General features: G+C 41.9%; 2 protein-coding genes across 2 annotated transcripts; both read left to right on the forward strand.

The window, feature by feature from the left end:
* Positions 1–1,081: 1,081 nt before the first annotated feature.
* si:ch211-199f5.1 (protocadherin-8) lies at positions 1,082–4,460 on the forward strand. The gene is made up of 3 exons (XM_053328841.1): positions 1,082–3,547; positions 3,641–3,839; positions 4,147–4,460. The coding sequence occupies exons 1-3, from the start codon at positions 1,082–1,084 to the stop codon at positions 4,458–4,460; spliced, it is 2,979 nt and encodes a 992-aa protein (XP_053184816.1).
* A 1,247-nt stretch (positions 4,461–5,707) lies between these two features.
* Positions 5,708–8,541, forward strand: LOC128367641 (leukocyte cell-derived chemotaxin 1-like). Its single transcript, XM_053328253.1, has 7 exons — positions 5,708–5,776; positions 5,924–6,058; positions 6,654–6,794; positions 6,912–7,025; positions 7,142–7,295; positions 7,734–7,921; positions 8,314–8,541. The coding sequence occupies exons 1-7, from the start codon at positions 5,708–5,710 to the stop codon at positions 8,539–8,541; spliced, it is 1,029 nt and encodes a 342-aa protein (XP_053184228.1).
* The last annotated feature ends 4,596 nt before the right edge of the window (positions 8,542–13,137 follow it).

Below are 13,137 nucleotides of genomic sequence, written 5' to 3' on the forward strand. Positions count from 1 at the left end.
GCTTTATGCCAACATTCACCCATTCACACACACACATTCACCAATCAGGAGGGGTTTAGTGGTTCAGTGTCTTGTTCAAGGACATTTCGACCTCCTGAGCAATGTGTAAATGTGAAGCTGAATGTAATGTGATTTGAGCTGTAAGCTGAATGTAATGTGATTTGAATTTTCCAGGTAGAGGTTCAACAGTCAAAACACATATATAAATACATGTTTGCCATAAACCCAAGACACGTGAGGTCTTCCCTGTGATTTGGGAAGATGGAGCACACTGGAAAGATATAATATAATGTCTTGATCTCAAATTTCAGAGAAGTCTCTCAGGGAAACTCTTCAATTTAACCCTTTATCTATTTGCTGCTTTTACTCATGCAATGGGGGTGGTGTAACTCTGTTCATATGGTTTTCGTTTCTTTTTTTCTGTCTTTTTGTTTTTAGAACATTACATGTAAGCAGAACACATTCAGCTCGCTATCAAGTGATCGACTGTGGAAGCTTTCATGCGAATGTTTTCCAAGATTATTAAGTTGGTTGTAAATGAGCTGCGACCCCAACAAAACCTTGCTCAGCTCACGAAAAACAATTTTGCAAGTGCGCCGCATGTACACACTAAAGTAGCTACACACATGCGCACGAGCATGTGGAATATACAAACTAAACATCAAAAGGAGAAGAAATGGGTTTTTTCATATATAACCATCACTGTGGCTATAATAAACAGAGCAGGAACTATCTTCAAGCAATGGCATATCTGTCTGCCCTTTTTCTATTTTGCAACTTCCTTCAGTGTGCACTCTAAAAACAGGCTTAGATTTTATTTATTTATTTATTTTATTTTTTTCACAAGAGGGTATTTTAATTCTAAAGCGAGGGATTGGTCACACTTGGTCTCATTAGCATGAGGAGCTGTATAAACCCCGCCACTGCAGAATTGTGAGCTGTGTTGAAGGCGAGGCAACAAGCGTATCTCTCACTGGCTGCGCGCAAGGAGCAAGTAACTTTCACTCTCAGCACAGTTCAGTTCATAAAAGCGGGAGCTGTATGGAGAGCTCTCACTCCTGCTACTATCTGCCCAGCGCCAATGAGGATGCTTACTAAGGGAAAGATTACTACCAAGATGATACGAGGCAAATTTATAACTTATTGGCGCCGTTGGATTTTTATATTCTCAATCCATCATTTTTTATCTGCCTCACTGGCTCAGTCCGAGGGAAATACTATAAGATACCAAACCAATGAGGAGGACGCACCGGGAACAGTCATCGGAAACCTTGCCAAGGACATGTCCTTGAGTCTGTCTCATTCCTCCAAGACCAATTTCAGGATGATGAAACAATTCAATGATTCATTCATCAGGGTAAGAGAAAGCGACGGGGAACTCACTGTCGCGGAACGGATTGACAGGGAGAGAATCTGCAGACACACTCCACAGTGTCTCATTACTTTTGACGTGGTAAATTTCTCCAAAGATCGCTACAAATTGATTCACGTTGAGGTGGAAATAAAGGACATCAATGACAACTCCCCGGAGTTTCCAAACAAGGAATCTATAGTGGAGATCTCAGAGAATGCAGCAGTAGGGTCCCGTCTTCCTTTAGACCCAGCTGTGGACGCTGATGTCGGGTCAAACTACATCCAAAGCTATCAAATTTCTGTCAACAGTCATTTCACCATTGATGTGCTCCTGCGAGCGGATGGGGTTAAATATGCGGAATTGGTACTAATGAAAGGGCTAGACAGGGAGACTCAGTCATCATACACTGTGGAGCTGGTCGCCACAGACGGAGGCAACCCATACAGATCGGGGTCAACAAAGATAACTGTCAGAGTGACTGACTTTAACGATAATAGTCCTGTTTTTGACCAAAATAGTTTCTCAGTCAGTTTGCCAGAGGACGCATCGGTTGGCACTGTTATACTGGACTTGAACGCAGTTGATGCTGATGATGGTTTAAACGGAGAGGTCGTCTACGGGTTCGGGAAACAGGTTTCTCATGAGATCCGAGAACTTTTCCACGTGGATAATAAATCAGGTCGACTGACTCTCAAGAGCCCGGTGGATTTTGAGGACAAAAGCACTTATGAGCTAGACGTCCAGGCGACTGATTTGGGTCCCAACCCGACCCCCTCCGTGTGCAAAATCATAATTCACGTTACAGACGTTAACGACAATGCCCCAGAAATCAGTATCACCCCGATGACCTCCATTTCGACTGGCATTGCATATATCAGCGAGGCGGCAGACAAGGACAGTCTGGTGGCGCTGATCAGCACCTTGGACAGAGACTCGGGTGTTAACAGCCAGGTTCACTGTACATTATACGGCCACGACCATTTCAAGCTCCGACAGGCTTACGAGGACAGCTACATGATAGTTACAGCTGCAGCCTTAGACAGGGAGAGGATTAGTGAGTATAACTTGACAGTCATGGCTGAGGATTTTGGCTCACCCCCTCTGAGAAAGATCACCCAGTACACCATTAGACTCAGCGACGAGAATGACAACGCCCCTCACTTTACTAAAGCTGTGTATGAAGTTTCAGTGATGGAAAACAACCCCCCGGGCGCGTATGTCACCACAGTCCAGGCCAGTGACACGGATCTGGGCAACAATGGCAAAATCACTTATAGGCTTGTAGACAGTGTCATCATGGGGTCCCCATTGAACACATTTGTGTCACTTAATTCAGTGTCTGGCTCCATATATGCCCTACGAAGTTTTAACTATGAGGTCATGAAACATCTAGATGTACACATCCAAGCAAGTGATGGGGGGTCACCACAGCTGCAGAGCATAGCTGTCATCAGACTAAAAATAGTTGATCAGAATGACAATCAACCTTCTATCATTGAGCCACCCCTTTTCAAGGGATCTGCTGAGATTTTCTTACCCAAAGATGCACCTGCAGGTTATGTGGTAACCCAGATAAAGGCCACAGATGCTGATGAGGGCATAAATGCACAGCTGTCCTATAAAATCACAGAGGGAGGACACCTGGGTTTCTCTATCAACAAAGACACAGGGAAGGTGCACGTGAGCCGACAGCTGACTTATGATCTAGCAGACAATGTCAAAGTCATAGTATCAGTCAGTGACAAAGGGTCCCCTGCACTTACTTCTACAGCCATTATACACTTCAGTTTCGTAGAAGGAACTGTACCCAGTATGCCTTCCCTGACTGAAAATGGCAGTGAGGATCTCTTTGAATGGGATATGTCCATAGCCATAATCATTGTCCTGGCAGGGAGCTGTTCTCTCCTCCTGCTGGCTATCATTCTCATCACAACCATTTGCAGCCGCCAGAAAAAAGAGACGAGGGAGGGGGGCTACGATGAAAAGGAAGACATACCAAATGTGGAAAACGTGGAAAGTGGTCATATTGATTCATTGATTGCCAACCACAAAGGCAAAGTGTTTGATGCCCACCCATTCCCAGAGAAATCTCCAGTGGCCAGCAGCAACACAACAGAGGCAGGCTGTGAGGATGGCAGGCAGACAGCAGGCATCTTTGAGTCAAACAGCAGGGTGATGGAGGGGAAATTAAAGGTAAGTCATTATTTTTCAGAGATAATTAAAGTTTGTCACATGCTGATTTTGTTGTGACTCAAAATTTGTGTGAATGTGTTTCTGTCTCTACAGGGCTATTCTACTTTACCGGGATATGGGAAAGAAACTGTCCGACCGATTACAATATGGAAGGGCAACTCCTTCACAACAATCTCAGCAAGAGATCCTCACATCAGTGGCAAGGACAGTGGGAAAGGTGACAGTGACTTCAATGACAGCGATTCTGACATAAGTGGAGATGTGCATAAAAAAGACTCACCACCAACAAACAGTGAGTGTCACAAAAACATAGTAAAATAGAGATTGAGAAAAAATGTCAGATTAGAGATCACATGATTGAAGTTGATGTGGATTTCCATGCAAAAAAAAGCTTCCTAAAATGTGAAAGTATAATTAATCTAAACCACATATACCAAACAGATTGTACCCAGTTGCAACAGTACATTTTCAGACACACTGAATACATTATGATGGATCTAACTTTGGCTCGCTGGGGTCTTTCAACATCAAACACTCTCATCCAGGTGAGCCAGCAACTGTATCCGTGTTACATTCTGACAGCACTGCTGTTTCCACAGGTCTCTGGGCATGTACAAGTGAGTGCAAAGTGTTGGGACACTCAGACCGATGCTGGAGCCCCTCAGCTACAAGGCCCAACACGAGCCTGGCCTGTGGACCGCATCTGTCGACGTTCTCCAAGACAGCTTCGCTTCCCCGTGACACCAGAAGGGAAAACTACTATCCAGCTCATCTACCTAAAACCAATGGTCTGCAAAGTGTATACGAAAAAGTTCAACACCAGGAGTTTGATTATATTCTTGTGGGTCCACCGACACCGGCCAGAATACAGGAAACAGATGAGATATCCATTCCAGAGTACACAAACTCATAAACAGCTTAAATCAAAGATCATCAAAAGGGGCTGTGTCTTTATACTGTACAGTACTTTTATCTTGATTGACTCTATGTTGAATTGTTGCAGTGTTTTGTAGTATGTCATTTGTCTTTTGATTCATATAAGACTGTTCATTGTACCATGTATAATATGCAAGATTTTGTACATTAATAATATATTTTTCATAATGACTCAATGTAAAGAAGAATTTTATTATGAATTTTCAAGAGCATGTATTACTATTTAAGAGGCATGACCTACAGTATGGACATTTAGGCTGAAAGGGGCCTTCTTTCTGCTGTGAAAAACAATCAGTATGAAAAATGACCATGTTTGTGGTAGATTTTGTTCACATTGTTGCACAAATAAAATAGTTAAAAGCAAAATTGTTTTGCTGTTGAGAAACAAATTTAGTTATCTAGGCTTACAGGACTCAAATGTAATCTCATAGGCAGAGTGCAACCTATTGTTCTGAGGAAATATTTATGAAGCACAAAGAATAACATTAAATGAGCCAACTGAATGCACTGAATGCATCTAATTTGCCTTCAAGGCTTATAAGCTGCAATAAATAAAATGTGGTCCTCTGACGATCACAGCCAAAGTGACAGCAAGCTTAAGCCAATGTCATACTCTTTTCATTGTACACAATGTAATGTGCTGCCTTCAATTTGCATGCAAATAATACATTGTTGATCAAATGCTGTTACAATTACATATTTTTTCGAAGGTCAAAAAATCCTGTCACCTTTCTGATTGCCTCCCAGCTCAGCAATTATCCAAAAAATGTGGTACAATCTGTTACCAAGCAACAGCAGCACTGCACATTTGAATCGCTCTGTGATTGTGTATGGTATAACAAGTCAGTGCTATGTTGCAGATTAAAACATATTCTTTAAGGTCATAACTGCCATCCATATATATATTTTATGCTACTTACATATCTACATCCTAACTGAAAGGTGAGACAGCAACCTGCATCATTTCCTATCACACATGACACCAGCCAATCTCTGATTCACTCAGAAATGTTTCAAAAGTATTGATATAATTTGGTGCCACAGGATGGCCACCTTGCTTTAGGCAACCTAGACCTCCAGGTAACATTCAGATGAAAAATTTGGCCCAAAGAATTTACATCATCTGTACGTCATTCACACTCAAGCGTGAAATAGCCTTCCCTGGGATAACCTGATTCTCCAAAGAGAAATATTATAGTATTAGAGGAGGAATTATAGGACATCATGAGAGAGACCATGGAAAAAGTACAAAATACCCATGGATCTGGTTGTTTTGAACACTGCACGCCTCCGGTAAGACAGACTTTTTGATTTTGAAATATAATTGACATCCATGACGTGTGAATTAGTGAGTAGACTCTGTGAAATCTTCAGGAATTAGTCCTGCTTATTGATCAATGTGTGCCATTTCTTACTTTGTTTCTTCTGAACTTTGGGAAGGTACAAAACACACCGACCTCTACTGCGGTCAGTCGCCTCCTGAGGCTTGGAGCTGTGGCTCTTGTTGTCGGTGCTGTGTTAATGTTGTGTGCCTCCATGGCTGCTGTCTACCTGTGGAGAGTCAGTGACAAAAATGTAAGTGTTGACTGAGGATTATGCTGTTACAGGCATTATAGTGCTACTTCAAGAATAGATTGCAAGTAGGATGATTTTTTTGGTATGAAACAGACCCAAAATAGACTACAGAATCCTCTCATAATGAAAATTTGATTACAGGCATGATTGTACTGTCTTGAGTCTGTCACAAGAGATATTTATGTTAATGATTAAGATTCCCTTTCAACAATCATAATCATCATCACAAATGAGGGTATGAAATTGCAGGTTTAATTCTGTCTTCATATTTCAAACTACACAAAATATTCCCATAACTCTACTCCATCTGATAAGAAATACTGTGTTTATCTGTGTCCTAATGAGCTCACCTGTAGGGCAAGCATCCCCATCAAGGTCTGCAGCAGCATCTCCTGTGGTGCTTTGCTCAATTCTCAGCATGCTAAAACACAGGATTTCTTTAAGAGTAGCAAGCACAACATTTACTGTGCAGAGGAATGGCGTAAGCAATATGCAGCCTGCTTTTTCTGTATCTCTCATCTACTATGTTTGCTACTGTGTGATTTACATAACTTGACTAATCAGTCATTTAATGTTCCACTCTGAATGCTGCCAGGTTTATAATGTTCGTTACAGTATGAACATCAATGGGGAGGTGAGGGAAGGCTCCATGGAAATTGATTCTGACAACAACCTGGAGAGATTTACAACTGGGAGTGGAGCTGGGGAAGCGGTGGAGATTCATGACTTTCAAATTGTGAGTGAATTTGTCCTTGTTCTTTCTTCCTGAGGTAGTTCAGCAGAGACCGTCTGTGTGCTTAGCAAAGTAGCAAAGCTGTGAGTGTAAACATGGCATCTCTGTGATTTGGTGCAGGGAATAACGGGAATCCGCTTCTTTGGAGGAGACAAGTGCTATATAAAATCCCAAATCAAAGCCAACCTTCCACACGTGGGAGTTTACAACAAAGAGTCGCTGATGTTTGACCTGGTATATGCACACTATTTGACTGTGTTTTATCTATTTTATATTCTGCTTTCTTTTAACACTGCCATGTCTTTCTCCATCTGAGTAATTCAAGGAAAGTATTCTTCTTTTCCTGTCAGACAGATGAAATCATGCCAGTGAGGTTTGATGAGGAATTCCTCACATGGGTTGCTGCAGAGCAGCCACTGATGGACACCAGTTTCCTGAGCAACAAAATTCTGGCTCTTTGCGGGGAACTTCCAATTTACTGGCTCCAACCTATCTTTCCTAAAGGTTGCCTTTATATCTTCTATATATATTGATTCACATCACCACACAGTCATGAAAAACGGGCCTTATATGACAGAGGACGGTCTGTTTCATTTGAATCATTGTACATTTCTTCATAGTTTATTCAAATCTTGGTTGTCTTTGCCCTGCTTATCTGCCGACACACTTGTGAAATCTGCAGTCTTGTCTGAGAAGTTAGTGAAACACTTGAACATCTTGAACATACACTACATTTAGAGTCATACACCAAAAATGGCTCCAGTCTTGTATTAAAAAAGAATGATCTTGAAATATGCAGGACTGCTTGATATCACTGCTGCTAATTGAATAATTCAAGACATCTGAGACAGATCCAGCTATGTAGGATTGAGCTCTGAGGACATGTATGGCGTCTTGTGGATGTTGACCCAATACTCTTGCCTCTTGTGGCTGCTGTAACAGATGGGGAGAGGAGAAAGAGAGACACACAGCGCGCCAAACGGCAGTTTAACATGGAGGAGTTTGAGGCAGCTGCTGAGGAGAGAGGCTCTGTGAGTCACGCAGATAATGACACCTCCACAGTTGAGGAAGAGGAGGAGGGGGCACAGTCTACTGCAGGGTCAGCATACAATCCTGAAAACCCCTATCATGTGAGTACCAACTTCTTAAATGATATTGCTTTTGACAAACAAGGCTTCAGAGTTGGTGAATTTTTTAGAATAAAATAGAAGTACATGATGCGGAAATGTGTGAATCTTAATTTAGTATCTCTGTCAGCTGTGGGTATGGGCTGCTGTTGCCATTAAGTAGGCGTCGGATTAGTAGGTAATTACAGGTCACTTGGGTAGCAGCTGTCATTCCAAGATGATGAACTTATGAACTCAAGTGAAAATTCCCATTGGTGATAAAAATTCATATTGCCTAAGAGAACTGGAGTCACGTGTTTGAAAGGATGAGAAGTTTTTTCAAAATATTTGAATTGCAAATGAGTATAATTTTTTTTAAGGCTGCTCTTAAAATTAACGTTGCTTCAATACTGCAGCGCGGCAGAGGGTCCGGAGAGGAAAGTGCCATGACCTTTGACACCATGCTAGACCACCAGGGGATCTGCTGCTCAGAATGCCAACGCAGCTACACTCACTGTCAGAGGATATGTGAGCCTCTGCATGGCTACTGGCCATGGCCATACAACTACAGAGGGTGCCAGGTAGCCTGCCGAGTCATTATGCCTTGTCGCTGGTGGGTGGCACGCATTTTAGGCGTTGTGTAGGAATGCATGCTACATTTGTGAGATAACTTTTTTCCTCCCTAAAAAAGACCCTAAAGTCTCTAAACTTTATGCAGATAATGATGTACGATTTACTAGGTAAACCTATGCAATATTTAATAATTTTAGGTAAATTGATCATTTCTATTTGCAGGCATACACTATTTCATTACATACAGTAGAACTAGAGAACATAGATGCCATATTCCTGCGGCTACATGGTCACAAATGAGCACATTAATTTTTGCATCGTGTAATACCAAGGCTTAATGCAATGTACTGTGCTTAATGGAAGGTATGGGACTGAATCCAAAGGCTCAGCAGATCATGTACCTTTTTCTGACTGAATAGGCTTCAATAAATTCTAATTACAGTATATGCTGGCTTTGATGTAGATGTTTTTTGGTGTCACATGTTGTTTTCATGGTTCCACTGGGTGCTTTTCTGATAAAGCTGAAGTGACAGCAATGGTTGCCACAACTTCCATTCACAGCTTAGAATCGGTTTGAGGGCAATGCAATTTGTGCACACTGACATCTGCATTGACGTGAACTAATGCGAGATGAGTGTCATGGCAATGATGGAAAACACTTCTATAAATGTGACATTTTTATTAAATAAATTTTTCTGTGAAAAGTGTGGATGCCAAGCTACCAACATGATCACAGAGACAGGGTTTTTTTTCTTTGCACCGCTGTTACCAAGGCTATTCTGAATACCTCAAAATCAAAAGCAATCAGATTACTATCTGTAAAGCCATATGCCAACTTTCTAAATAATTGAGAGAAGCCATGTTGTGATCAAGACGATATCACAGAGGGTGATCCAGGCACATCAAATTACAACAGATGTGAAACTGCACCGTATCTGCCACCAAAGCTGCATTGAAGCAGTGTGAGGAAACAACACAAAGAGATGCTTGTCTCTTTGCTTGGAGATCTCTCCTGGTTTTCATGGGGGTAGAGATGCTTATCACATCTGCAGTGCTGATAAGACGGCCTCTGTGCTTCCGTAGGCTATATAATATTAATCCCTCTCCCACGTCTGCAGATGCACTTAAAGGAAGGTGACAAGCATGACATATCCAGGACCTCCTGATGGCTCATGCTCTGGAGTGCAGCCACTAAAAGAGCCCAAAGTACCCTCAAGTGATGTAAATTTGCAGGGGGAGTCCAATTTCCATCACAGCGCTGTCACTGCCATGGTCATTAAACTAAATCATCCCGCTGTGTGTCACACAGCTCCCATTTTAAAGTCCCTTCAATAATGGAGTTATACTTGGACTGCAGATTGCAGCACAACAGTGAATGTCTGACCTGACAGCAGCTGTGAGAGTATCCTGCACATTATTTCCTCTTTAAAAATCACAGACTGACACTCTACATGAACATAAGAGATAGTGTGAAATTATTAATTAATTGACAGACATTTTGTACCTTTGTTGAGCCAGCTTCAGTTTGGCAGAACTATATATAATCTCTGAAGTCAGTAACAGCAGCTGAAATTTAAATATGACGTGTTATGTGCCTGTTGCTGTCGGCTGTTTCCTCGGGTTTCTCTCTGAATATGTTGATACAGCAGCACAAGACAAAGAGCTCTGAGTCTAAGCTCAACAAAAGGAGATGAAATACACAAAGCAAAAGGGAAAAAAACACATCACCACAAGCAACAACTCAAAATGGCATTTAAACAGAGAAAAAACACATAGCTCAGAACAACAGCAGTTTTGTTATCCCGAGGCCGTTTCTAAAAAACTTGTTTCCTTTTGCCATTGCTCTCCTAAGAAGAGAAATGTACCCCTGTTGAGTAGAAAAGACGAACGTGTTGGAGAGCGGCTTCAGTGTGTGAGACAGTGGTGCCTTTTTGTTTGTCTCCCCTCTGGAGCCAAGCTTACCCTGGGAGCCCTGCAGGCCAGGGAACAAACAGGGCTTTGTGAGCACTGACCCACTGTGCCCAGCAGCCAGACTGCAAACCTCCACTCCTGTGCTAATAGGAAACCACAGACAAGGAGTCTGCAGCAGCCAAGGGAGGGGAAGCTTTCTCGCATCCACCTGTGCTTTCATCATTGCCCATCAAAACAAGCACAGGCAGGCAGGGTGCTCTGGTGACCACCAAATCAAAACCTTTTTCACTAACATCCTCTTGGCACTTACACTCAACACAGTACATTTGGGATACATTAGCTGGTGATTTATTTTGTGGCATGGATTTGTGCTAATCAAGCCCGTGCACTCACTAGAGCTCCCTATAAATAGGCTACGTCAATAGCCTGCCATAAATTTGCCTGTTGTTGCCCAGGAGGCATTAGAAGTGTGAATAGACGTGTGAAGTGAACCACTCTAGTAAACGTGTCCTACATTTGATTGCATGTTTTCCATTACATCCAGACATGAATGAAATAAACAGTTGTGACAGTCCATTTTGCACCTTAACCAGAACACAGAAACCCTTTTAGGCTAGCTCATTATGTTTTTCTGCAAGAAAGCACTGCAATACGTTTATAGATGCTGGCATCGTGAAAAAACCTGTAACCCACAGTTTTGCACCGGCAATAGCAACCCTGGCAGCTAACATTTGTCTTTTCTTTTCTCCTGAATGGTCAGAAATAACATGGCTGGTCGAAGGGGGGCTTGGTACACGGCTTAAATGCTTTTTAATCCCATGGTTGAGTGACCACTTGCAGCTCTGCCCACCAGTCTGACTCTGCCTGCAATTTGCAGGTCTCTCTGAAGTTTCCTTGCCATTGGCTGGAGTGTCCACTTCTCCCTCTCTCACACACTCTTATTTAGTATGCAAGCCCCAAATGGCCACTAATTAAATGCCTGCTGGTATTATACAAAGTTGTCTTGATGATTTCACCAAGCTAAAACTTTAAATATTGTCAATAGACAGCATTCAGAGAATTACACTTTCTATGTAATGAAACATTATAGCAATTCTCCTGGGTGACTCAATTAGTCTGCACATACTGCAGGGATTTTTTTCTGTGTATTCCAGTTGGTTGCATGATTTCCTCGTTCCACTCAAATAAAAAACCTGAGTGTGCTGTAGATCAAAATTGGACACAGTACTGGAATTTACACCATTGTATTCAGAGAGACAAACCACACATGTGAAAGTTAGTGAGGTGGGGGCTTCCGATGTCAAGATGTCCAGAGCGCCTCCTAAGAGGAGGGCAGATATCTTTATAACACAGCAGGCATTGTTTCTCAGAGAGGATGTTGCCTAATCACAAACATAAATCATACGCTGGTTATAATTTTTTTTACACTGTCAGTGAAATGTAATTTGGAAAGCCATGCCAATGGGCTCAATATTAAAAAAAGGTTCTCCATCAAAATATGGCATTTGTTAAAACTTCAGTCACTATAGGGTGTACCCCAGAACACACATATCCTCTGGTGGGGTGCTTAAAAAGAACTATAGATAGCTCAAAGCAGAATCAAAATTCAGACTACACATCTACACACTGTTAAAAAAAAAAGCAGCTCCTCCACAAAGCAATGTCAAGAGGCTTGCCACATGAAAGCAAAAGTTGTCCAAAGAGTTGCGAGAAGTACTGACAAAGTTTATGAAGAAAAAAAGTAAATGTGTTTTTAATCCTCAGCAGCACGTGCAACAATGAGGGAGCCTGAGCGCTTAGATATGCCACCCCGGGGGCAGGCTCTATACTTAAGGCTTACAACAGCCTCATTATCTCCCTCAACTCACATCAGATCCTAGCAGCAGTTTGTCACAGGCAGGCTCCTCTCTGCCAGTAGGCATCAGACCAATCCTCCTGCAACACTACTGTACATAATTGCCATATGGACAGCATTTTGAGCCAGACTGAAGACTAAAAAGCCCTCCAGGCAGATTCCCCAGATAACTAAATGAATATTTTATCTCATTTCCATCTAATTTGCACCACATTATTATACAGAACTGAAATTTTTAATTAATTGATAGAACAGATCAAACACAGGTTTACACTTTGATTTTCGGGAGCTGTTATTTTGATAATTTGCATGACTTTTTTCCCATGCCAAGCTTTTTAATCTCCCAGAATTCCAGCATCTCTATATAGAAACACTATAATAAAACATACAGCAAATTAATAACTGTCAGCGCACATGAAATGCTTGTCTTGGTTGCGTGAGCAGTTCCACTGAGAAGTCCTTTTACCTGCCACCCCACTGATTAATTAATTTCACACTGTTTAATTAAATCCACAGTCTGGGGAGTCTGGGCAGCACCGTGGGGAGCCCTATCTGAGCCGTGTGTGTACAGAGATTACTAAAGAAGGTCTCAGACACCCTCTCTCTCGCTGCTGTTGACACTGACGTCACCCTCTCTGGATACCAGAGCATGATTGTGTCAATATCATCTGGCAGTTGTGAGCTTTTACTGCTGGGGACATGATAGCACTGCACCATTTGTTGATTATCTGCTGTCATTTGCATTAACAAAGGAGGCTGAATTATTTGACTGCATTTTGACACAAATTAGTATTTCACAGTAGTGTCTGACAAAGTGTGCTGTGTGTGAAGCTTGGATTTACATAATTATCAATAACAATAAGCCATTTAAAGTGCCATGAAAATGTTATTTGCTTTATAA

Source organism: Scomber japonicus, chromosome 11 (genome assembly GCF_027409825.1).
Source record: "Scomber japonicus isolate fScoJap1 chromosome 11, fScoJap1.pri, whole genome shotgun sequence".
Lineage (NCBI taxonomy): Eukaryota > Metazoa > Chordata > Actinopteri > Scombriformes > Scombridae > Scomber > Scomber japonicus.